We start from the raw sequence: 27,078 nt of genomic DNA on the forward strand, positions 1-27,078 counted from the left end.
TTGGTTCATTGCCTGCAGTAAAATTTCCACGATGAGTTACTTTCGCTTAGTGCAATTGAAGTTATTTTGCAAAATGATTTTCTTGTTTGCTTCACGCAATAAAAATGACATAGTGCAGTCTTTTTGACAACGGTGTCTTGTAGGAAACCTGTCATATGCAGCATTCGGTTAGGCCCTTAAGAATGCCTGAACGAAGCCTTGAATATTCTTGAATTTTTTTTAAACGAAGCTTTCTTTGCCTCTTACCTTGTGGTTAGCCTTCATCATCGTTTCCTTATTGAAAATACTTGTGGATATATATAGACAACATTGGTCACTGGGTAGGTGCGACTGGGCATGTGCCCGAACAGCTAACTTCTTCTGCATTGTGTATGTACCACTGGATATGTGACACAAGTTGCATAGAAGCCTTAAATGTATATACATGTGTGCTTTGCTTCTCTTGAGATGACAAACACATGTGTGTTGTCCTTTGCAATGCCTCCAACGAAGATCAACTTTCCAAGTTCTCTGCTCTTCAAAAGTTAACAGCTAGGCTCATGTCATCCACTATTGCTGCTACCTTGCTAACTCAAACGAGCTTTGCATCATTTGGATCCCAGCATTGGGGAATCTGTGTATGTTTTCATTCGGAAGCTATGAAATGTAAAACTATAGGGCAGTGCAGGGAAGATTCTTGGGAAATGTTTTTGCCATGCTGTGCACTGTGCAATTTCAAGGGTCAATGACTACCTGCATTCTTCTGCCAGCTTCGAAGTGTGCAAGTTGAAGGGTTTACTTCATATGTCTAGGTTTGTGTGTTTGAATTCCTTGTGCCAGTTACTTGGTCATTTTAACAAAGCCGCTCTCTGTAGGCTTTTGCTGAATTTGTTGGATGGAAAAAAGTTGCTAGTACTAAGTGAGTTTGTTGCAACTGCAGTCATCATTCATGATTGATTGATAGGGTCCCAAAACAGCAGAGGGCCGGTGAAGTAGGCTGTAGTGGAAGGATTAATTCTGGCCATGTCGTGTTTTTCTGATGTACACCTCGTGCCGACTACACGAGCGTTATTGCTTTCTGCTTCCATCAGAATTCGGCTGTTGTTATCCATTTGAATTGAACAAACTACTTCAGGCTCAGTAGCAGAATACGACAGCCATGGATTATGTAGCTGGCAAATTGGTGCTTAATATATTCAGATACCAATTTAGTTTTCAATGTCTGCTTTGGATCGTTTGAATGGCATACTCAAACCTGTCTTGCATTTTCTCTAGGAGGTTGATATAGCAGAAGTCGACTGTATTCTTAAAGCGCTGTTTTATCTAGCCCTTTGCTCAGTGCTCATGCATCGTTTCACACCCGACTTCATATGAGCTCAGGCTTATCAGACAGGGGCCAATGCTTGCTGCTGGGCCGCCCGTTGCAGGGGGACCTGTTTGCTTGGGAAGACTTGGTGCTTCGTGTAGACATGGGCCGCGTGGCTGCCACTGTGGCTGCACTGGTGCCTGGCCACTGGCTGCCATTGGGCACCACTGGTGCCGACCGTTCTCTGGCGTGTCTGCTCCTGGTCACACTGGCGGGAACCTGCCTGCTGCTGCTGCGTGGATGGCCACCGCACAGTGACAGTAGCGACGAGTGGAGCATTGTCGACCTTTGGCTTCCTGTGGGGCTCTGCTGCGGCCTCTACCTTCACGCCTGCCTCTGTTGGGCACCGTGACCATGCCATCTACTATCGCTAAGTCCTTTTGGACAAAGATGTTCCTCTCAGGTTCTCAAGTTAGCCTGCAAAGGCCTGTCGCTTTCAGCTGTTCTTGTGACTCGGAGAAAGTTTTCATGGGCACATTCCCAGATTTCTCGCAAGAGCCCATGCAGAATTGCGTTGAGCTTTCCTTGTAACTAAAAAAAAAAAAAAAAAAAGGCTAGGCTCGTTCGGTCTTTTCTGGGCTGCAAGTGAGGATAGGACTACATACAGTGGTTTTCATTTGTGCTTATGATGTTTAGGCACATGGCACCTTGTCTCACCAAGAGTCATGACATTGGTGGTCAGTTTTTTTTTTTTTTTTTATATTATGTTCAAAGGGCAACTTATGCTAATCTTTAGACACCTACACTTTCAGCAATCGTATCCTTTTGAAGGCACATGTAAGCAGGACCACACTGACTAACATTGAGTACATTTAAAACAAAAAAAGAAAGGTTTCAGCAAACTGACTGCTGAGCACCTTCTAGCTTCAGTGGTTACCATATCCTTCTGTACTTTGGCTTCCTTTCCATGCTGCTCTCCTTGTTCACAATTTTGGCGCATACCATTCAGTTTCAGTCCTTCATAGCTGTGGCCATTGTCCACGAACACTGTCCACAGTGTGACATTTGTTTCAAATTCTGCTGCTGCATCCTCTGTCTGATAATCGTGTGCTTTGTTTTCATTGGCTCAGGCTTAATGAGGTTAGCCAGCTTAAAGAATGGGTTATCTTAAGTTCTGCTGCTGGCATTGTCTTCCATGTGTGGCATCTATTCTGTGTTCAGCCAAGTGAGGCAGCTTTTGTGCTGATATGCAGCCCTGTTTGTTTTCAGTCGCCAAACAAATTTTTAGGACGTCTATTTGCAGTACAGCAAACAAAAAGCAGTGCCAATCAGTGTGGTGTGTTTTCCACTTTCTGACCTTTACGTTGCTGTTGCAGGGATGCAGCAGAAATATGTTCATATGTTCCTCACTTTTGCATTTTCCCAGCTGATAAGTCGCATTTTCACGGTTCCAACTTAACCCTTTGAGGTTCAATGACGAAAATATACGGTGCCGCGAACGAAGTCCAAAATGGTCGATGCCATATATTTACGGCGCCGCCTGTATGCTTAAAAAGCGTGCCAATGTCCAAACTTTTTCTTTTCTGTCATGTGCTGCCACTATGTAGGAATACTGGAAATTTCTTTCACACGACTCCCTCTCTCGGTTTTCGTTGCATGGTTTGTTTTAGCGCTAGTTCACTCCCGTGTGTCCATATACTACCGCTTGCGCATTGGCATGCGCGCGGGCGGTTGGCGGTTTGGGTTTTGTTCCCCTGGCGGTTTTTGCTGCTTGCGCTTGCAAAACTGATTGCTATCTAGTTACTAATCGCTCAAAAGGCGACCGCTTGTTTCTAGCTCATTTAGTGCTGACGGGGGTGCGCATAGAAAGGATGCCGCCGTGCATGCGTTTCCGTTGCTTTTTTTTTTTTTCGGTGACTCACAAAAACTTATTGCCTCTGGTTGGCGATAAGATGAAGACTAGCGGACGTTTGTGACATGTTTTCCTTTTTTGACGGGCACACAAGCACAGTTTTCTTGCGTGCACGCACCTACGCAGTTCGATTACGCTATGGATGTACATATTAGTGTAAGAGCAGGAACATTTGACCGTTGTGAAATATTCTCGTGTGCGCATTTTCAAACCCTGAAAGTATAACAATGCATGAAATTTTCTATTATCAGTTTATATCCTTTTTTATTGTTATTCATGAATGAAGAGTACGTATATACAAGCGCAAATTATCTTTTTCTCGCTTTACGGTCACCCTAGAAAAATTGCGGTAAGTTTTTTTCAAAATAACTCCCTAAAAAGAATTGGAATCTGCAGTAAAAAATGGAATCTTTAGGGAAAAAAAATCGACCCTGCGAGGTCGCATATGGCAAAAAAAATCTACCCTCAGAGGGTTAATACCCAATGACTCCTATGTATTTGGTTCCCATTTAAAACGTTGCCATTCTTTAATGTTCCCACATGTATTTGAATACAGCAGTCACGTAAATTTATCTCTGCAGAGGCACATTTGGAAGTATGAAATGCCAGAAGTATGCGATCATTAATCCCGATAAGCGTGTCATGGTGCACTTGTAGTTCTTTTTAACTGCTTAAAGCCATCTTCGCTGCAATACAGCGGTGTTAGCGGTGGAGCATATTGAGAGTGGAAAGGGGCTGCTTTTATGTAACATAAAAAGAGTCCCTTAATTATACATGCATGCAGAGCTGTTCCTGACATTGCTATGGAAATTTAGGGTCTTTCTTGCCGTTATGTTTCCCGGCTATCGCATTTTTTTTTCCTTCTTTTTTTTCTGCAGTCCCTTGAAAAATGTTTCATTGGGGTTCTACTGTATTACGAAAACAAGTCCTTTCCTTTTTTTGTAGTGTGGTAGGTTCTCATGATGCCACACTAGTATCCAGGTTAAAGCGGTGTTTGTTGATGCCCAGCTACATTGCTATCGTCTGGACCTCGTGCGAATTTTGAGGACATGTTAGACTGGTTCAGTTTCAGCTAGAAAAATGTAATGCTGTGTGTAGTTGTCTAGTCGGTTGCCCACATGCTTTATGGATTTGATGCTGCGTCTTACTCGTACCCTTGAGACCAAGTGCTCGAAACAGTTATGGGCCGTCACTTTCATCAGTAGCCGGCAAGCAATGTCTGCTGTACATTTTAGGTCAGCTTTCATACTTCTGCTGATTTTGCTTAACTGAGCCTGTAAATACAATGTGATTCAATGGTGTTTCCCACACGGACCTTCGAAACCAAATGCTTAAAAGGGCCTGGGCTATCTGTCACTTTTGTAAGTAGCCTGCAGGCAGTGTTGTCTGCTCTTTCCGAAGGCCCTGCTCTGCACCCTAGTTAGCTTTCATGCTTCCACTGATTTCACTTAACCTAGCCTGTAAATATAATGTGGTGGCTATTTTTCACTGCCTCTATATTTTTTACATGGCCTTCAATTTAACTTACAAGTAGTAATTCTGACCGTATATTTATATAAGCTTTTAAGTGGTTCCTTTCTAAATCAGTTTAGGTCATTGAGCAAATGGAGTCACACTGAACAAAGTATTGTATGCAGACTTTCTGAGCAATAAGTACTTAGTTATATTTCGTTTAAATTTCTTATAGTATTCGTAAAAACTACACTAAAGAAAAGGTGCATTAAATGATGAATAAAAGACAGTATTTAGATTGCAAACTCATTGGTTATTCGCCACATTGCTAACCAATGCCTCTTCTTAAAATGTACCCCTATTTTGTTGCGTTTTCTCAGACTGAGGATCCAAGTGTCCTACGAAGTCATTAGGCACTTTTGTTGTTCCTGCACTGCTAGCTCACATTTCAAGATGAATGGCAATTTAAATGCCTATGGGGTACTGTTTGTGAGCTCTCAAACAGCCGTAGCTCACGAACCCAGGCTTGCACTCTTGAAACGGACTGAACATAGTTGGTCTGTTTTAAACAGTGAGCACAGGCAGTTGTGCCTTTTACATGATGTTATAACCAGCGCGAGAGTTGACACGGAGCATGGAAAGAAGTGACAAGGACAAGCGCTTGTCCTTGACGCTTCTTTTTTGCGCTTGTCCTTGTCATTTCTTTTTGTGCTCCGTGTCAACTCTCGCGCTGGTTATATCGTCATGGTATACCAACTAGCCCTGTCTCACACCCTGCCTTCGATGTTCCTTAATTTTTTCCACATTGCAGCTATGTTACATTCACTGTGAAGTGTACATTCGTGCATCATAATATAATAGTCACGCCACCGGTACTTTTTGTAATAAGTGCTGCATTTTTTTTTGTGTCACACTTGAAGAAACTGCTTTAGGAGGTGGCTTTAGCTCAGGGTCAACTTGATGTCCCTATTCAGATATAAATGCTCCCGTCAGATGAACACTGAATTGATCAGAATTATTTTCTTCCTTTTTTCTTCATTTAAGACAAAGCTAAATTCTATTTGCTCTTGGAAGCAAAATTTTGTTTATGACCTTAACTGTTTTGCAAATATTTCCATAAGTTAGTAACTTTCAAGAAAAGATTTAATTTCCAAGTTTACCATTCTATAGCTCTGCAACAAAAACAGAGATCACAGTTCTGTACACTATATCTGTTAAATTGCTTAAAATGTACAAATATGATGTATTAATTTACAACTTATGTAAAATAATTGCGTTAGTTATAATTTTGTTGATCACATTTACAAATTATTTCTACTATTTGGAGCATCTTATAACACATCAGTTTTTGCCTCTTAAGATATCTGAATAAATGCGCTTTACAGAATTGGGATTCTTTTTCTTGCCAAGTAACAGATTTGTAAACTTGATGCTTGTTTATTTCTTCATAATTTTCATATTTTGGCAATTTATGTTGAAAGACTTGATAGCCTACATCATAAATTTGCTTTCGACAGCCAGTAAGTATTTTCTTTTTTTCCTTTTTTTTTGTATGCAACAACCCTGATTAAAATGCTGAAACATATATCCCTTCCCACGTATTTAGATAGGAGCTTGCAAGGTTAAGGTTCTTCTTAAATTACAAATGTCAGTCACTTCGATGCAAGGTAGGCAGCACAAACATGATTGGTCAAAATGGGCAGCATATCTGGCACGGCCAGCCTAACATGTCCATATATTATCATAATGATTGTCATGAATTCAAACTTGTAAGCACTCATAAAAGCCCCCTGTTAGGGCAGCACTTTGCATCTGCAAGCGCTGTCTATAGAGTGATGCTGCATTTGGGCGAGTTGCTAGTGCATTGTGCAAAGGAACCGAAAGGGAGGCACCACCCTGCACAGGCGCTTATTCCAGCTGCCTCATTTTCTTGTCTGTCATGTTGGAAGAACCCTCAAGTGGCTCATGTACGGGCTGTCCCACCACATGAGTGGTTAGCGGAACTAAGCTTTGAGCAAAAATACTCATGCACTAAGTGAAGACGAAACTGTCACATTGTTGTTGAAAGACATGTGATGTACTTATTTAGTACTTAAGGTTAATTAGCCAACTTTATTTTTTATGTAGCAGAGGTGTCAGAAAAAAGCTGAGCGAGCAAGTGGAGAAATGATGATGCAACACACCTAATGACAGTTTATTTTGGAGGCATTTGCAGAGCACTAAAGAGGTGTAAGGGTCCTAAAAATATCTTGTGCTGAGCTTATGAGCACTTTTCATAACCCATCACTGCTGTGTGCCCCAGTTCACTCAGATTTCTTATTCTTACAAATGCTTCACTTGTTTTGTTCAGATTTCAAAATGGAAATGTAAGTTCAGCTCAGTGCTTCCTTGGTTTTCTACACACATCATACTCAAAGTTTCCATGTATCTACAATCATTGATTAAATAGGTGGACATCATGGATGTGGAAGTTATCCTTCCAATGCAGATGTTGTCACGCTTATGCATTGCACAATTATTTTTTTTTGCAAATTGCAGGCACCACTTGGTATGTTCTTCCTGAAAAAAAAAAAAAATGTGCAAAGAGGAGTTGCAAGAGTTGTCTCCCCCAGTTAATTGAACCTGAGCATGAGCATTTTCACATTGTGTTAAGTACATCAAAATGCAATTTATCAAATTTTTATAACTAGTTTTGAAAAGGTATATGAGAATATGTGAAGATAATATATGAATCTAATTAGTGGGAGTTTTAAAAACCAACAGTGCAAAGCTACCTTTATTATTGGATTTAAGCACAAACTCTGTTCAGCTGCTTATCAAAAGTTCCATTTGGCTATTGGTTAAATGTCAGTGTCAAGCTGCTGTGGTCACTTGGGTTCAGAGGGCGCTGGCCTTTCTTGGCATTGAAGGAATCTGACATCTCAACATTGTTTCCCTTGCTTGCTGCAGCAGTTGCTCAGTGCATCTTTTTTTATGCATAGGCTCGGTGCGTTTTCTGAAACTTAATTTTTCTGAAGCATTATAGCTGAAGTGCGCTTAAAAGGTATTGTCTTGGCTCACAAGTTACCATGGATATCCAAGCTGCATATGCTTTCCTTAAGAGCTGTTTGCAGCCCAATAAATGATGTATGAAGCTAATATTGTATGATCCCTCTAGTCCTGACTGCTGTGCATAGCAAATTATATAAAACCCCTTTTGCTATTTCATATTGGGGCATTATATGATAAAAACAAACACCTCTGTTTTCTCTGTGGTTTATCATGTTTGCCATGAAAGAGTACATACATAACATGATGCTCGCACTGTGTCTATTGAAGCTGTGGAACTAATGGCAGAGATGTCTGCATTTTTTCACTTTGCGCTGCTACCGCATTCAGGAAAGACAGGTGTTGTTTCTGGTCAGAGTGTTTCAGCGGTTGTTCCCCCCCCCCCCCCCCCCCTTGGGCATTGCTCGCATTTTGTGCCTAATGTTGAGGCCCTTGAGGCTTGGCTTAGTGCTGTATGCTGTTTCCCCATCATGAACGTACTTGTTTGGAAAATCTCAATTTCTGTGCCTGCTTCTGGTGTGGGCAAGGTGCGGGTGATTTGCGTGTGATAATGGTTTCTGGAAACAAGACAATAGAGCCAGTGATGTGATCATGTTGGGAAAGCGTAGAGAAACCCTTGAGGGGCAGAGTTTTTCACCCGTATTCATAGTTGCGGGATTACCGTGCTGTTACTTAACATTCCGGGCCTGGTGAGCAGCTTGTTGCACCTTTCTTCTGAATCATGGATGTGTCTTTTCCATGCCTGTGTGCATTCTGAGGTATGCAAGCCTGACACCATAACGAACAAAGTATACATTGTCCTGCTGTTTCTGTGTATTGTTGTCGTAATAGCGTGTGTGTTTTAGGTAAACCCAAACAGGCAGCTGGCGCTTGTGTTCTGGTTCTGGAAGCTTGCATGTGAGAAGGCTCCTCCAGTAAGAGCTTAACTTGAGTTGTGAACACTGATAGCCCTTGTTTCACTTGTTTTGTCACGTTCATTTGCTCACATCAAGATGTCTGTGTATAAACGGCAAGAGCACAAATATTTTACTGTGAAAGGCCTGCTATGCGCATGGTAACAGGCACTGCACTCAGAAACACCTTCCATCTGTTGAAAACTAATGCATCTTATAGTTTAATGCAGTGTTGTGCATTTGTATTCTGTCTTCAACAATTAACTGTGTTTTTAAAGTGCTGCCGCTAGTCAAGATGCATTTTTCCTTATTGAAGAACTTATAGACTTGAAACCTTGATTTCTGGTGCTTTTTTATATGTTTTGTACCTGCAGTTTAGTGCACCATTCGGTGTGCATTTTTTTATACTTTGTGTGTTCTTTTGTGTGTGTGTCCCTGAAAAAATATGGAGGCTGTATAATTTAATTTACACAGTTTAAGTCAGTATAAGTTTAGTCATTATTGTTAGTTTATCATTTTTCTCAGAGAGGTCTCTCGTGTCCTTTTCCACTAAAATAATCTGGTGACTTTTTATATCCTTTGTAGTATCCGTTCTACTTGTCCTTGTTATTGCTCTAGAATATTGTTTTGAGTATATTTTTGTATTAGAGCTCGTGAAGTATTCTGTGGCTGACTGCTGATTCTGAGTCCTATGCATTACGACTCTGTCAAGTAGTTCTCAACCGCCTGTTGGTTGCTCACTGCATTGCCTCATGTGGACTCATCTCTGTTTCTAAGGGTCACATGCTTGTGTCCGAAGGAGTGCTCAGGGAAATTCCCTGTGTGCATTGTTTGTTGAATAGTGACGCTATAGAAAACCAGTACCCTGAGTCTCCAGGTTTGGCAATGGTGCTCTGGCTTTATGGCAGTCGGATGGGAAGTGTGGGAATACTGCACTCGCAAAAATATACAGTGACTTGATCGTTAATTCCAACAGCTTTTAAATGCTTTGTGCTTATGGCTTCTTTTTCACTGAAATTTAATAACATTGCATTTTCGGTCTGCATCATCAAAACGCTTATTGTTCTCTCCTGCCTTACAAAATTTAATTTTTTTTTTTTAAGCTTTGCTGTATGTGCACCCTTTTATAGGAAAAACAAGCCATTTAAAATATGTGAACTGGTTTCACTGCCTGTCCTACTACTACTAAAAGTCGAAATGAAACAAACAGCTATGTTAGGGGTTATTCAGGGAAATTCAAGGGAAAAACTAGCACCAGTAAGGACAAAAACCTTTTTCAAAAGTTGTAATAAAAATGGAAGTTACTGTGAGGCAAGTTTTGCGAGGGGAAGCACGTGTGTATAATAGTTAGGTATAAAAAGAACTTTGCAATATAATCAGAACTGTGCTCCAGATAGGAGATGTGACAATTTCTTCTATTCCTTGCATCAAGCCGTGATGAACTCAAAATGCTGGAGTAAGATTTGCATAACACCAGTCTTTCAGTGTCGTGCAAATAATGAAGGCATACTTGCGCAGTAAGGTATGCAGGTCTGTGCAGGTTGGCATTGAAGTGACGCCATGATGAAGGAAAAAGAAACAGAAGCGCAAACTGGTCAAACAGCCTGATCTATGGCACTCTTAAATGAACTGTACGCCCTCTATGGCTTAATTTTGCCCAAAAATAGTTGTTGATCTCACATAGGTTTCTGTTCTTTAACACTCCGCACTTAATACTTTCCTCGTAGGAACGCCATGCACTTTTCAGTGGCCCATTGTGTTCCTGCCAGGAAAGTACTCGGCACACGCCATTAAAACAGAAATGCGCACATCGGTAATGATGATCTATATTGTTGGGAACAAATGACACACAAAAGGGGTGTGCAATTTTTAAATAAACAGTGTAGTACTGTGATTTGTACTTCTGGACCAGGCTGCAAGTGTACTCATACTCACAGGGGATGCTTTGCTGTGTTGGCTCACATATCTGCTAAACCATTCTACTTAAAACCCACAACTAGAGTTGCATTATACATTTCATTTCCTTAAGTCATCAAGTCTCGCCTTTCATCGCATTCAAGCAAATGTGGTATTCGAAACTCCAGTGAAGTGTATTTTGCTGATTGAGCATTTGGCATAGAACCTTGTGTATTGAGTGTGTGTATTCAGATGGCACTGTATTCTAGAAGCCCTGGAACATTCACACCTGTATTTATGCAACTGGCTTCATATAGCCTGCATGTTTGGACTGTGCCTGTCCTTGTTGCTGGAAGGAGGGCTTTTGCCCAGTAGAAGTGCCTGTACTGAATTTCGTGCCCTTGTGGGGAAATTTAGGTTGGATTAAGAAGTGACCACAACCACTGCACAAGTTGTGCACTCTCTGCGGCCCAGAACACCTCATTCACTGCTCCTGTTGCTTCCTTGTGTGCACTGCAAAACAGCAGCAGTGCGCATAATGCAGCCAGATGCACACGCCAGCCTTGTGCCATGAAATATACCAAACAGCTCACTGCCGAAGTTCACTGCAAGGCTCGCTTTGCTGTAAAAACAAAAAAAAGCTTAGAAAAAAGAAACAGCTGCTGCATTTGTTTGATGATCAGTGATAATTAGTACAGTATAAGTGCAAGGGGTGCTAGTTGGTGCAACTATTACTGTTGAGATTACTTGTTGCACACATATGCTCCCCCAAAATGTAGACATGCTGACAACAGTCTGTAGTGCTCCAGAAGGGGCACAATGGCCACCTGCCTGAAAGAGGTTGTCACGAAAGAGGCATAGGGGCAGGAAGGAAGAGAATTGCACCAGCAGGGGAATTGGAGAGAAAAAGGAGCAGTCTAGAATGCACCACGAAGCTCAAATGCAGGTCTTAGAAAGCATGCAATGTTAAAAAAAGAAAAGTAAACAAAGAAAAGACTTAGAAATGCAGCTGTTCAGTGTCTGGCAAGCTTTCTTTAAAAATGTAAGGGGAAGGAGCACTTTCATGACAGTGGGCGAGGTTATGTTGCGTGGAGTGATGGCGAGCTTATGTATTCAGTGGCTGTGGTGAGTGCACAAGAACTGTGCGTCCTGAGTCGTTGCCCTGTGCAAGGTTGCATGGACATTTTGGGTCCACCTTGAGGCACCCGCAGAAGTGATGACAGAGCCAGATATATTTTCGCTTGTTTTTTTTCTTCAAAGAGAAGTGTGCCGATAGGTCTTCTGGCGTGTCTGATGAAACTGTTAAGTCCTTTGAAATGTAAGTGCTCATGTTCCAGCTAATTATTTTGTTAGCGTTCTAAAGAATATGCTCAGTGAGACTTTTTTTTTTTTTTTTTTTTTTTTTTTTTTACTGTAACCGGAACGACAGTCTTACCTCCTGCATTTTCATGCTGTTCTACGCTTTCATGTATGAGGAACGCTAGCAAAGTAGTCTAGTAATTTCAGTGTGTGAAATCAAACTGTGCTACAAAGCTGTTAGTCATGGACACATATTTCTTGAAATAAAGATAATTATGTAACTTCATTTATGTGTTTGAGCGCAAGCATTTCACGTATTAGGACCACTGGGAGTCAACAAAGCAGCATGATTTGCGAGCTATGCTGCTGCTAGCAAGTGAACACGAATACAGGGTCCATATATTTTAGCATTCTATTTCATTCTCCATTCTTTATTTCTTATCTTCCACTGTGCTTAGTGCTCGACCCTGGCAATAACAGTGCCACAATGGCTTTTGAGCCAACTACAAAGGACTCAAAGGGGCACTGAAGTGAAAATTATTTCTTCTGGATCAGCAAATTACCGTTCTACAATACCAAAAACACCACTCTTAACAACGATAAGACGTTTGGTAAGCCAGAAAAAGCGAAAGAATGAAATATGGGTGGCGATGCCTACTTAAGTTCCCGCACCTGGGGGCTGTGACGTCTTGGATTTTGATGGCATCTTCTAGGACCTACTAATTATATACATATAGCGGTACAGATTGACTACATTGTGTTCTGAAGGAACCAAATATTAAACATGGCAACTTTTGAGAACCTTTATTCAGCCAACGTGGCCCAAATGCGAAAACATACTTTGGAATCCCTGACGTCACGCTGACGTACCGGCGCTGGGGTTTCGGCGCGAAATCCAAATACTGATACTTGGACCTTCATTTTCTCATCTAATAATCAAACTTTTTTTAAATGACTGCCTGCAGGGTTCTCGAACAATGCTTCATTAGTCTAAACTGATTTATTGTTTCGCTTTAGTGTCCCTTTAAACCATTGAAATGGATTCTTACCAATGAGTACACAGGACTGACCCTTATTGGTCTCGTTTATTGCGCACTAATGTTTTATCTCTTTTTGTTGTGAACCAATTCACCCAAGAAAATGTTTTACTATGACAATGAAATTCATCAGGTTTGGTTTTCTGCATCAGCTTGTAATGCAGTGTTAGTGCACAAATGTTCACGTGCTACTAATGCTTGCTGTGGTGTGAGACACCTATATCAGATAGTATATGGAATAGGACAGAGATCATGGGAAACGTTTCGGGTTATAGATTAACGAGAGCTTGCACAAAGGATGATAAGGTTGAGCTTTGAAGAACGTTTTCAGGCAGGGCCTTCCAGTCATGAATCCCGGCCACGGCGGCCGCATTTCGATGGGGGCGAAATGCGAAAACACCCATGTACTTAGATTTAGGTGCACGCTAAAGAACCCCAGGTGGTCGAAATTTCCGGAGTCCTCCACTACGGCGTGCCTCATAATCAGAAAGTGGTTTCGGCACGTAAAACCCCATAATTTAATTTTTTTTTGGGGGGGGGGTGTAAGGGTCCCAGACAGAAGTAGCGTACTCTAACAATGGTCTGATGCAAGTCTTCTATGCTAGTATTTTATATTACTTATAGATTTAGCCAAGGTCCTCCTCAAGTATCTGGGCTTCCTCGTGACTTTTTTTTTTAATGTGGGCTACATGGCTATTCCACCGAAGGCGCGACGTAATTACTAAACGAAGGTATTTATATTCTGTAACAGAGGATAAGTTATGGCTATTAATGCTGTATACAAAGGGTAACGGCTGCTTTTTGCGTGTAATTATTGATACTGTTTTTCTTAGGTTAATGCTCATTCGCCACTCTAAGTACCATGTCACTGTTTCTGATAAAGATGAATTTAGGATCGTCTGATCTGCCTCGCTGTGAATTTCATGATAAAGTATGCAGTCATCTGCAAACAGTCGAATTTTAACTGGTATATTATTCACTATATCATTGATAAAAACTAGAAAGCACTGAGGGCCCAAGACTGATCCCTGTGGGATTCTAGATTGCACATCGGATAAGTCTGATTTTGCATCATTAACCCTTTCGCTGTCGGACGTTTCTGGCCGTGACGCACCCCCAGTGTCGGCTTGGTTTCAGGGAACGAGCATAACAGGGAATGAACATAGCAATTTATTTTTGATTATGATTGGTATACAAATAACATAGTCAATGTAATATGCACATTTCAGTGTTCTGCAGCTGTTGTTAGTAAACATCATCATCATCATCAGCCTGACTATAAAATCCGTTCAACATCCGAATCTGACGATGCGGAACCCTCTTCCTCTCATGCGACTTTGTCTGAGTCCGAATCCGAGCTCGGCTCGTTTTCTGAATCAGAATTCAGCCACCGCTCCCATGAGCAGACGAAGGTCCCGCGCGCCGAGCCATCCGAAAGTAACCGCGCGCAGGGAGGATGCGCTTTCAGTCGCCCGCACAACGGAGAGAAATAGGACGTTGCGTGATCAAGAAGACAGAGGGACATGGAAAAAGGCTAAACAAAGTTCGAAGGGCTTTACGTTTACTGCTGCAAGTCGGAAGTGAGGGTGCAGCGAGAGAGCGAAAGCAGCAATCGAGTCACCCTTTTTGGAGAGGCAACGGCACGTGCGCCTGAACTTGACGCGCCGTAGCAGGCACACCAACAGAAGAAAAATAAAAACCTTCAAACCAGCGGAGGTTACAGAACAACCCTTGAACCCATAACCACACGCGCGCGACGCATGATCCAGCGAACGCGGAGCCACCGCGCCACTCAGCAAAGAGAAAGTGGGGAGTGGCAGTCGCACCGTACTCTTCAATACATGGACTAACACAGGTCGGAGCGAATATACGAACTTGTAGAAAGAGTCAACAGATGGCGTGGCCAATACAGGAGCGCCTGCTTTGCGCTCAGGCGCGAAATTTTGAACGCACGATAGAGAACGTACCAGTACGTCAGTGACACCGTGGGGGGGAAGCGCGATGACGTACCGGTACGTCCGTGACAACGAAAGGGTTAACAACAACTGTCTGTCGCCTGCCCGTAAGATAGGCGTCAATCCAGTGAAGTAGTTGGTCGTTTTTGAGAATAGGTTCTAACTTTGATAACAACTTTTGGTGGGACACACGGTCGAAGGCTTTCTCAAAACCCAAGAATACCATGTCAATTTGGCCTTGACCGTCTAGTTGCTGCCGCGATTTCATGCACTGTTTCTAATAGTTGTGTTACGGTGGATTTACCATGATGGAAGCCGTGCTGTCGCACGTTGCAGAAGCCATTACTTTCAATGAAGACTGAGATGTACTTAAATATTATGTGTTCTATCAGTTTTGACGAAGTACAAAGTAGGGAGATAGGACGGTAAGAGGAGAGCAATGACTGGTCATCTGAATTAGGGATGGGAATTATTTTTGCATGTTTCCAATCACGTGGGACTTCTGCACATGAAAGTGATTTATTATAACTAACATAAAGATATTTGGCGCACCATTCGGCGTATCTCACCAAAAAAGCATTGGGTATTTCTTCGACGCCTGGTGACTTTTTATCAAGATCGAGAAGCAAGGACAGTACACCTGCTTCATTTACGTCGAGATCACCGATAGATGGAATATCATTTAAAACAGCTATGCGCGGTGTCTTTCCATCATCATTCGTGAACACAGAGCAAAAATACTTAAGTGCATTCGCAGTTTTCAGTTTATCTGTCAGTATGAAACCATCCACACAAATATCGGACACGTGGGTTTTTTTCGGCAATAAGTACGCCAGAACTTATCCGGGGATGACAGAAGAAAGTTTTTTAAAGCAACATTTTGATAATAGTCTAGCTTTCGAAATGCCAGTTTTAAGCTGTAGATGCACATTGGTTAGCTTTTCAATTAGGTTTGTGCTTTGAGGGTCGTGCTTTATGTTGCTTTCTTACTTGCTTTAGTTTTCGCCCAAGTCGTACGAAGTCTCTTGTCATCCATGGATTCATTTCAGATACAATTTCCCGCTTTTTGGGCACAAAAGTGTCGATACAGTTGTGAACAAGTTCTTTAAAGAAACGCCATTAATTGTCAACGGACACAACGTGAGATTCTGAAAGAGATGCAAATTCAGAAAATTTATTTTCTTAGGCATCAAGTATGTCGACATTGCTAGCGTGGGAGAAGTCAGGAATCAAGTACTGGTTTTTAGAGGGTTGGAATCTGAAATTTAGCTCTAGTGTAAGGCATATCGTTCTATGATCCGAAATTCCCTGGAATATGTCGACACTCGGATTATGATTGAGGACTTGGTCGTTTACAAGAAAGAGATCTAATGTGTTTTGTGTGCGAGTCGGTTGTTTTACCAGTTGAGTCAAAGCATGGAAAAGAATGATGTCAGTTTAAAGGCTCTGCTTCCACGCAAAGGGCACCAGGGAAATCAGTTTACCAGTCCACTGACGGGACATTGAAATCACCAGCAAGCAAGATTTTCTTGTAATGTATGCCGGTTGTACACAAAAATTCATTCAGAGCATCGAAGAATATGTCGCAATGTGGTGGGCGGTAAAAACCACCAATTACAATATGGAAGTCGTCCAAAAACACTTTCGCGATGACGCATTCAGTATCGGCAATATCAGGTAGCCTTTGTATTGTAAGCAGCCTTGAAACAACAAAGCGACTCCACCTCTGCGGGAATCTCAATCTTTCCTGTATATTTTGTACCCTGGTGGCAGTATCTCAAAGTCCAGGATACCAGAGTGCAACCAAGTTTCAGTTATCATTACCTGTGACTCATGCACCACTGCAATGCTTTGCAAGTCGGAAAGTTCGTTTACAATGCTGCGAGCGTTTAGATTAAGGCAACGGAAGCTTTTTCAGTGCCCGAAGAAGTTCACTATTTCTTCCTAGGTTTTTTGATGGGTGCTAGAACAGGAATTCTTTTCATTTCAGTGGCATCTTAGGCATACATTTCTCCGTTCATAACGATGTTGTGTACAAGCCTCACTTTTTCGCCGCCCTTTCTGATATTTGCAGTGCTTTCCCATAGATGCCTTCTTATTTGCCTCGTTTCTGCAGAAAAGTCTTCTGCAATGGAGAATTCTTTTCCTTTTAGCTTAGAGCAGTTTCTGAGTACTTTAATCTTTTCACAATGGTCAATTAGTTTGAGCACAACTGGCCTATTTTTGTTTCGCTTCTCTTGTCCAATTCTGTGAATTCTTTAGACTGTTGAAACCTTTACCCCGAGCATATTCTAAAATATTTCGGAAACCACAGAATTTGTTAGTGATTGAAATATTTCATCAGTATGTTCCGGTAAACCGAGCACGAGAAGATTATTGCGCCTGCTCCTGTCCTTGAGGTTGATCAATGTACTTTTCATGATATTTATGGTTGTCTCAAGGCTAGAAATTTTGGCCATAAGTTCTGTAAATGCTACTGTGGAATTTTCGACCTTAGATTCGAAAGTGTCAAGTCTTGCTTGCATAGTTTATTGACCATCAAGTATTTGACGCAACAGTTCCTCTGTGCTCGGCCCGAGGTTCAATTCTATGTCATTGCACAGCATGAGCAATGAAAATGCAACGTCTTGCACAAGAGAACACAACCCGTTTAGACAAGTGGGGTACATCAACTGGACGATATTACTAACCTGCACAAAATACAGAAAGGGGTTCATGCTTGTTGGGGAGCCGCTGACGTGCCCACTGAGGAAGCTGTTGGGCATCCCATTTCTTATAGTCGTCGGCTCTGATGACATCTAACTGGGGGGCAGATGCTCCTAGTCACAGCTGCTGCCGAGGTAACAAAGAAGCCCATCTGCGCAGGCACCTCTAGTGGTGTCTGCCGATCCGATGATGCCCTTTTCTGTTACTGTAGATGCGCTGGTCAGTCCAGCCGAGCCGAAAAGTGCAATCTGCACAAAATACAGAAATGGGTTCATGCTTGTTGGGGAGCCGCTAATGTGCCCAAGGAGAGCATAGGGGAACTTATTAGTAGTTTGAATTGAAATGTAGAAATAATAAATTGAACAAAACAGGACAAAAACACAATGCACAACCTTCGCACTGCGTGAAGATTATGGGTTCAGTTGCTACCAGTTGCCACCATGGGCCCGAGCACATGGGGGTTGGACTCTCCCGCGTTTAACCTTGCGTGGCTTAGCCGTGTCCGGGCAAAAGGGGATCCTGGAGATTGAGCCAATGCTGAGTGTTTTGGCCTTTAAGGCCCCTCGGCAAAAGCAATACATCCCTTTGTTCGGCTTCATCTAGACAGCACCTCCAGACTAACCCATCCAGGGGAAATCAATTGTTGCTTTTTCCTGTTCTGTTCTCCAACCTTTGTCTTTATCTCTGACTTTCAATCTTCCTGTTTTGTTCTCACTTCCTTTTACTTCCAATTTTTCCAGGCAGCAAGGTTTAACCTGGTGTAGTTTATCCTACCTTGGGTATATTATGTTAGGTTATAGTAGCTATATATAGCTGGCGTCTGCGATTCCTTCAGGTCTCATAGCATCTCTTTGTTAGGCTCGGTGGTGGGCGGCTGGCATAATTGCCAAAATAAAATGAACTCTCTATGGCTTTAAGCTCTTTTCCTTGATTGTCTGATCGCTCTTTTTCGAAAAGAGGGCGCATTGATGATTCTCTAAGCTTTTTCATGCGACACCAAGAGGTCTACCCAAATACCATGTCCTTCACTGTGAAAACACTGAAAAGACTGCAAGAACAATTATTTATAATTTATAAGTCACTAATTTATAGTAGCAAAGTATCTCACTAAAAAACTACAGTGAAACCTCGTTAAACCATAGTTGGCCGGAGCTCGGAAAAAGTACGTAAACGGTAGTACTGTTTAACCAAAATTGCATAAGATTGCCCACTTACCTGTCGAAAACGGAACTCAGAGAGAGTGCGATGAAAGGAGAAAAGAAACATGCAGTATTTATTCACTTCGCGCTACAAAAGTGTTATTTCCGTTTGATGCCGCCGCAGCCTAGCACGACGACAGAAGCCTCAAACTTACTGAAGCTGCGTGCCAGCTTTTCAGCCAGCCCCCTCTTCTAGGCAAACACTCGCATGGCAGATTTCTTGTTGGCGTTACGTATTCTCCATGCAAGCGCGCAGTAGTGCTGCAGAAGTCCCAGGGTGCCTTTTTCATTGCTGGGTGCCGTGGTTCGGAATACTTTTCGTTTGGAATAGTTACGTTATCGTGCCCTGTTCTTGTCGCGGCGATTGCATTCATGAGGCTGACGTAACGCACAGCTTCTGCCACTGTCGGGCCTTAATCGCCTGTGCTGTCGCTTTCCGTGTCGTCCTCATCACTGTCGCTAGTCCACACTTCGGCAATAACAGAGGCAACTATGGCGAAAAGTAGAACCTCGTAGCCGACATCTCTTCGCGGTCGCTGCAGCACTGCCGAGCAACTTCTTCGCATTCCAAATGCCACACACCGTAGTCAACAGCAGACCCCTGTCGTGTGCCAGCGCCGTCTTTTCGTGTCACGTTCGACAGCACGAACGATGTTTTATTTTTCTTCTATGCTGAGCACTCGATATCTTTTTTATTCCAGCTTCGGCATGACGCGATTCCTCGCTTGCACGACGCCACAACGCTCTTTGCCATGGCGCCGAAATGAAGTTGATGTGGCTTCACGCGCAAACGCACAGGGCACTTGGACTGTTGTTTCGATCTCTGAGGCTTGTTGTTCTGCTGGGCCGCCCGATGGAGACGACGCACCACCGTGTTTGCACGACGAAAAGTGGAAACGCTATGTTTCAACCGATATGTATGCAATAAGCTGGTACGGTTTATGCAGATACAAAACACATTATGTTCAATGGCCGCTGAGTCAGGGATTTGACTTTACTACTTTTAAAACGAAACTACTGCTTCTTAAGCAGGTATGGTTTAACGAGGTTTTACTGTATGTCCCGGTTACAAGATCACGAAAAGGGCCGCCGGTGATCTCTTGCTGGAAATCCATGACAAACATCAGCACCAGAAATTGTCAGAACTTGTTGAACTCTGAAACACTCCAATCACAGTAAGCCCACACCATTCTCTTAACAGCACACGAGAACTAATATCCGAACAAGACCTGTTAGATTTGACCAAAACTGAGCTCCTTGAGGGACAAAAGGAATAACATGTTATGAAGGTCGAACGAAATAAGATCGAACGAGACAACAAGAAAATCCCAACTAAACACCTTGTCTTGACTTTCTGTACCAGCACACTACGTGAATACATCGAAACAGGCTATACAAAGATCCATGTTAGACCATACATACCTAACCCACGTCGCTGCTTCCAATGCCAACGATTCGGCTACGCCTCTTGGAGCTGCCAAGGCCACCTCACCTGTGCAAAGTTCACTTCTCACAAACGGCCTGTATGATGACTGTGATAACACACCTCACTGCACGAACTGCGAGATGGTGGCCACCCAGCATACTCCAGGCCTTGGAAGAAGGAGAAGGAGGTAATAACCCTGAAAGTAGAATACAATATTTCTTTTAAAGAGGCGCGCAAGCGACTCATTTGTACATGGAACTTCGTGTGTCGAAGTGTCGCGACAGGGGGCAGTGGCACAATGGTTCTTGGCGATCGTCTGCACCACACCAAGTGGAACGGCAGTAGTGCCATCCCTTCCCACAGTAGAAGCAGCCTGTACTGGTCTGCCACCTACCAAGAAGAGCCAGCAGGCCTTCGGGCCTGCGAGGCGCTCTGCTTGGTCAGAGATGCCTAAAACACCCGGGAGTGCCCCGCGCAAGCGGGCATCCAGTGCGTCGGTGGAGGATACATCAACTGCATCAACGTCTCAGACGCAAAAGATCGGCACAGCTCCCTGGAGGGCACCAAGAAAGACAAACCCTGCATCACAGGGCCTGAAAAAGGCCCGCTGGGCTAACATGGTTTTCCACTCTTAAATTCACAGCAATAAACACGATCACTATGGCTGCACAAATATATTGGAATGTGAGAGGCCTCCTCCACAATCTCGATGATGTTAAAGAACTGCTACATAAACATGGTCCAAAGTTGCTGCGTGTTGAAGAGACACATCTAAATTCTACTCACAAAAGCGTTCTTGTGCAATACGTCATCTTCCGAAAGGACCATAATGAGACTTGCGCCTCGTCCAGCGGTGTAGCGATTTTTGCGGACAAGTCTGTTGCTTGTCAACATGTAGCCCTTTAGACACCCCTTGAGGCAGTGTCACTGCAGGCAGTTTTTTTTAATCATTTGGTTACTGTCTGTTCCATATACACACCACCTAACTGTCAACTCAGAAAAGCAGATTTTTATGACCTCATAGATTAACTGTCAGAATCCTACATATTAGTGGGTGATTTTAGTGCTCACAACACTTTGTGGAGAGACTCCTGTTGTGATACGAGAGGTTGACTCGAGGAAAATTTTCTTCTGACCTCTGGTGCATGTCTGTGTAATAAGAAGCCCACTTGCTACAACTTCCAATACAATTTGTATACATCGATAGATCTAGCACTTGGCTCTGCCTCTTTTTTCCCTGACCTGAAATGGAATGTCATCAACAATACTTTTGGAAATGACCACTTTCCTGTAACTCTAAACTTAATAACGCAGGATGACAACCCTCCCCATATTCCTCAATAGAAGTTAGCTTCGGCTGGCTGGGAGCATTTTAAAAAATAAATTATTTACCACAAGATTTTTATAAAAAATTTTAGTATAGGTGATACTGTAGCATATTTTACCACTTTTATTATCGATGCAGCTGAAAAGCTTATAACAAACGAATGGTGCTTCATTTAAAAGATGTGTTCCCTGGTGAAACGAAGTCTGCAGAGATGCACAAAAGTGGCAGAGAAAAGCATGGGGCATACTGTGTAGATTGCCAAATGCAGAATATCTCAAAGCATTTAAACACACAAAATCACAGGGAAGGCATTCACGACATCAGGCAAAGAGAGAAAGCTGGGTGAGGTTCCTCTCAGGTATAAGTCCATACACACAGGAGGCGAAAGTGCGGAATGACTTAAGAAATCTAAAGGAGCAACAAATCCATGCGTTGCCTCTGGCAAACTACACCTTACATGAACAGGCATACTTTCTTGAGGAGCACTTTGAGCGTGTGTCAGGGTCGGTACATTATTCAGAAGCCTTCCTGAAATGCAAAGAAATAAAGGAATGTAAGCGATTCGTACGTAAATGCCGGCAAACGAACCATATAGTCGTCCTTTCAGTATTGTTGAGTTGAGAGCTGCCTCGATCACATGCAAGAGCCCTGCACTGGGACCTGACAGAGTCGTGTATGACATAAATAAAAATGTACACACCGATACACAACTGACACTACTCGCACTTTTCAACAATATTTGGGCTGCTGGATGCCTTCCCTCCGCATAGAAAGAAACGATTCTGGTCCCTGTTTCGAAACAAGAAAAAATCGGATCGGTGGTCTCAATCTGCCGCCCTATAGCGCTTACAAATTGTCCTAGCAGGCTATTTGAGAAATTGATCATTCCTTGTCTTCTATATTTCCTTGAATGTAGCAAAATGCTTGATCATTATCAATGTAATTTCATAGAAGGCCGGTTTGCAACCGACCATCTTGTGCACATCGAAGCAAACATTTGAGACACGTATGTACATAAACAATTATTTTTATCCACATTTCTCGATGTGGAAAAAGCATAGAACACCACGGGGTGTTACAGAATCCTGCGAGACCTGTCGGTAATGGGCATCCGTGGGAACATGCTGGATGTAATGGGAAGCTATTTGGCTGATCATACTTTTTGCATTAAAATTGGCAATGTGTTGTCCCGTCCCATCAAGCAAGAAACTGGTGTACCCCAGGGAGGTGTGCTGGGCTTCACGCTTTTTATGATGAAGCTGAACACACTCCCAGGTTCACTACCGCCAGCCATTTTTTATTCCGTCTATGTCGACAATGTACAAATAGGATTCAAGTCCTGTAACCTAACAGTGTATGAGATGCAGGTAAAGCATGGCTTGAACAAGTTGTTTAAGTGGGCGGACGAAAATGGGTTCGAAATTTACCCCAGAAAAGTTTCTATGTTGTTTTCACAAGAAAGAGCGGGCTAGTCCCAGAACCCCCTCTTCAAAGGTATGGAGAGCACATACCTGTAACTGCTGAGCGTAAGTTCTTAGGCCTCATACTTGATTCCAAACTAACCTTTGTTCCCGACATTAAGCACCTAAAGGTAAAATGCTTAAAGGCAATGAACCTACTGAAAATTCTAGCACACACAACATGGGGCATTGATAGGAATTGCCTCGTTGACGTATACAAAAGTCTTGTATGTTTGTGCTTGGACTATAATGCCCTAGTTTACCAGGCTGCTATATTGAGTACCCTAAATATGCTCAATCCTGTACATTATCTAGGCATCTGACTGGCCATAGCAGCCTTAAGAACAAGCCCTGTAAAGTCTATGTAGAATCCAATGAGTGCTCACTGCAACTGCGAAGGTTGTACACTAGTTTCACATACTCTTTGAAAGTACACACTCGAACCCCGAACATCTTCCTCACTCAAGTGTAAACAATGTGACATGTGCCACATTTTTTTCATAATCGACCTGCAGCGAGAGAGCCTTTCTCGTTGCATATGCAGAGTCTCGGCAAAGAAGTGGGGATAACATTGTCTCATGCCTCCAACAAAGAGGTTACCACAGTGGCAGGGGCAGCTCACAGAATGCGACACATCATTTATTGAGATCACTAAGCACACTCCAGAGGAACATATTAAGATGCACTTTCTTCAACTTCAGGCAAAAAACTAGTCCCCCGAGTATTACACCGACACATCATGATCTCATGCCCAGGGTGTCTACCAAGTTGAAATTTCCAAATTCCCTGAGTTTTCCAGGTTTTCCCTGAGTGCCATTGCAAAATTCCCTGAGTGATGAAGAACTATGTTTTATGTTAAGATGGACTGAAAGCATATCGCCCGATGCTGTTACTCTCTAGTAAGCATATGAAAAAAGATGCAAAAAAAAACGCTTTAATCCAACTTGAATACTAAGGAGTAGTGTTTGTTATTCAAAAAAAGAATAGAATGGAGGGGTTAGTAAAATTCACAGCAAATAAAATGTCTTCTAAAAAAAATTGCAAATTGAGTCAGACATTCTCAAATACAAATAAAAAGGAGATCCATACAGAAGTAAATATTCTCGAATATGACCTATTTCTATGAACTGATAGCAAGCTCAGTGGTACGAGGCCCGAATTTTGTCACAATTGAGATTCTCTCTCAACAGCTCGTAAGTCGACCTCAACTGTCCTGACATACTCTCAGCCCGCGCATGACGCCTTAGTTTTATGTTTCACTGCTTTAAGGAGTTTATTTTGGTTTGGATGAGGGACACCTGCATCTCGGCATCAGCCAACACTTTGTTTTTTGAGCTCAAAATGGCAGCAGCACGCCTCCTTTCCCGTTTATTCCCCAGTGCGTAGGTACTTTGTGTTCTTGTCCTCCTTCCGCCACTCGTTTGCCCCACGGACCATTTGAAGCATCTTCTTGGTAAGTCGCACGGTTCACGTCCGATTTTTCGAACTCCCTAGGGGCCGCGAAAACGCCCGAAAAGTCGGCCAGTTGGAAAAAATAAATGCGTGTCATTTACTGCCCTTAAGGGCTCAATCCGCCACAGGCACATTCGAAAACGCTCTACAGGCCTGTCGGTACACATATTAGGCATATTAGTGCTGGTACTGTGACAGGAAATACCGGGTGCACGCGTGTATAATTAAGGAATACATACTGTGTCCCGTGGAAATAGCCCCTTCCCACACTTTTTATGCTTCACTGCAATACTTTTGCGTATGCTTCACCAAGTAACATTTCTGTACAGAGGTGAAGCTGACTTTCGGGAACCGGCATTATGCAACGCGCCGTGCTTTCCAAGCTTCTAAGCCAATCGCGAGGACCACAAAGGTGGAGTCCGTGCCATTGCTGACAGCAGCAATTCTTTAAAAAGAATGCGGCACTCAAAGGCAAGAAGCTTCACAGCGAACGTCGAAGCAGCTAGGCCTAGCGTTGTAGCAGTGGTGGCTACGGCTGCCAGAGGATCTGCATGCGAGAGCGCCGATTCGAGGCGGCGAGATAATCAAAATGGCAGCGGTGGCGGCTTTGATTAATGCCTGTGGTCAGGGCAAAATGTCCGGAAAATCGTACGGCGAAGAGTTCTTGCGTCCGAAATTTCAGGCGTTCTGATACATTGAGTCTATGGGGTATGTGGTGGTGCGGCGAAGCCGTCCAAATTATCGGAAATCTGGAAACTCTGTCGTTGAATGTGCACTGGCAACTCCTCCAGCTGACGACGGGGCGTCAAATACGATTCGTTACGATTCCTGTCTGTGACTCGAGCCAGCATTACCACAACTTTCGACCCTTTCAACAAAATTACAGCTAATTTTTCCTGACAGAGGCACAAATTCCCTGAGTTTTCCCTGAGTTTTTCCAGACTACTCGAAATCCCTGAGAATTCCCGGTTTTCCCGGTTGGTAGACACCCTGCATGCCGGCTAGTCTTATACCGCTGTAGGTCCATCCTTCTCGGAGACTGATGTTCTCCATCTGGAAACAAGTTTCTTTACGGCTGAGGCCTATGCACTATGGTCGGCTGTGAAGCACACCAAAAAAATAAAAATACAAAAAGCAATTATATTTACAGACTAGATGTCAAATCTTTAATATCTCTGCAAAGACAAAAAAACCCTGTAGTTAATGATCCATTCTCGTTTCTCTGCACTACGTATGCATCTAATCAACATGTCATTTTATGCTGGGTGCCCAACCATAGAGGAGTTGCGGGTAATATGCTTGCAGATGGAATTGCTACGTCCACAACAACGAAAGCCAGTGAATCTTCTGTAGCTATCCCTGCAACAGATTTGAAGACATTTTTACAGAAAAAGCTCATACAATATTGACGATCCATTTGAGACAAAGAAACCTCGAATAAGCTCCATTGAATCAAGCCATGTTTAAGTAATTGGCCACCAATAACAAAGGCGCGACAAACTGATGCCCTGTTTTGTTGATTGAGACCAGGGCACACATAGGGGACCCATTCTTACCTATTGACTAGCGGTGAACCTCCCATTTGTGGTAGGTGTGGCAAGCGGCTGACTGTACTCCATGTCTTGCTGGAGTGCCAGGAGACAGAAGCTGAGCTAAGCAAGCACTTTCCTGCAGCTTATCAACAGCATACTCTTCTCCATCTAGCAATGTTTCTTGGTGCAGAATTGTTCTTGAGAACTAAAGCTGTCTTAAATTTCTTGAATGAATTTGTGTTACATGTAATTAGCCCACAGGATTGGTAACACATCCTCCCACCAAACGCTTCTTCTGCGACAGCAGAGTTTTGTAGAGCATGCGCCTTCAGGCTCTTACGTTTGAGGGCCTCAGCAAGGCAGTAGTGCTACTGATATTGATGCTTTTCAGTATATCAATTTATTTAAACCATATCTCTCATGTCAGTAGCACACCTCACCAGGCATTGTCATTCTTTTAACACATATATTTTACTCACTTTACAGTGATAGTTTCTAGGCCTCTATACAGCTACACCATATTGACACGTGAACTTGTTTATCGTTTATGGGTGAGCGCTTTTAACGTCTAAGAAATGTTATCGCTCAGCGCAGGATGCGTCTACATGTACCAGAAGTTTCTAGAATGTTATCGATGCTTCTATCAGCTGTCTGTTGTTGCTGAACCTTGTGTAATCTGATTGCATGTATGCACGATGCGAATGGTGTAGAACTTTGTGGAAGGCACGCGGGTCCCAGCGGTTACTCTGAAACATTCGGCGACTGATATATAAAAGCCGACGCGCTTGACCTGCTGATCAGATTCTGACGATCGCCGACTGTGTTCGCCGTTGTCACCGTCCTTTAAGTGTAGCCTGTTTTTGTGGGCACAGGTTCGCCCAATAAACCTTAGTTTCGTCTTTCGCAGTATTGCTACTGTGTTCTTCATACGTCACTCCATGTGACAATATATATAAATTTACCATTCGTCATTGACCACATCATCGACTACATCAGACCATTGATTGGCGCTCTTATCCATTATTGGCACATGTGCCATAAAACCACATATCATCATCATCATCACTACCAATTTTGCTACGGTTATGCAGCAGCCCAGGTCTGCACAGTGGTTTCCCGTGTATCTAGAACAACCCAACATAGTGAACTGTGTGCTAAAAATTAGCTAGAGTTGCTTTGAAATGCTGCACACCCTGACA

The 27,078-nt window shown here is 43.0% G+C and overlaps 1 protein-coding gene across 4 annotated transcripts in view; it reads left to right on the forward strand.

Annotated features, from left to right (window-relative positions):
* Positions 1-27,078, forward strand: part of Lrch (Leucine-rich-repeats and calponin homology domain protein) — a 205,195-nt gene that overhangs the window by 174,310 nt on the left and 3,807 nt on the right. For 3 of the 4 annotated variants that reach the window (XM_050186791.3, XM_050186793.3, XM_050186792.3), the window contains one exon: positions 1,407-12,071. The exons of the other annotated variant lie outside the window; for it this stretch is intronic. In XM_050186791.3, coding sequence (XP_050042748.1) covers positions 1,407-1,697 — 291 coding nt within the window. In that variant the 3' untranslated portion in view covers positions 1,698-12,071. Of the gene's footprint in view, positions 1-1,406; positions 12,072-27,078 lie in introns of those variants that run through there. 4 annotated transcript variants of the gene reach the window in all.

The sequence above is a fragment of the Dermacentor andersoni genome, chromosome 2, assembly GCF_023375885.2.
Source record: "Dermacentor andersoni chromosome 2, qqDerAnde1_hic_scaffold, whole genome shotgun sequence".
In the NCBI taxonomy this organism is placed as follows: domain Eukaryota; kingdom Metazoa; phylum Arthropoda; class Arachnida; order Ixodida; family Ixodidae; genus Dermacentor; species Dermacentor andersoni.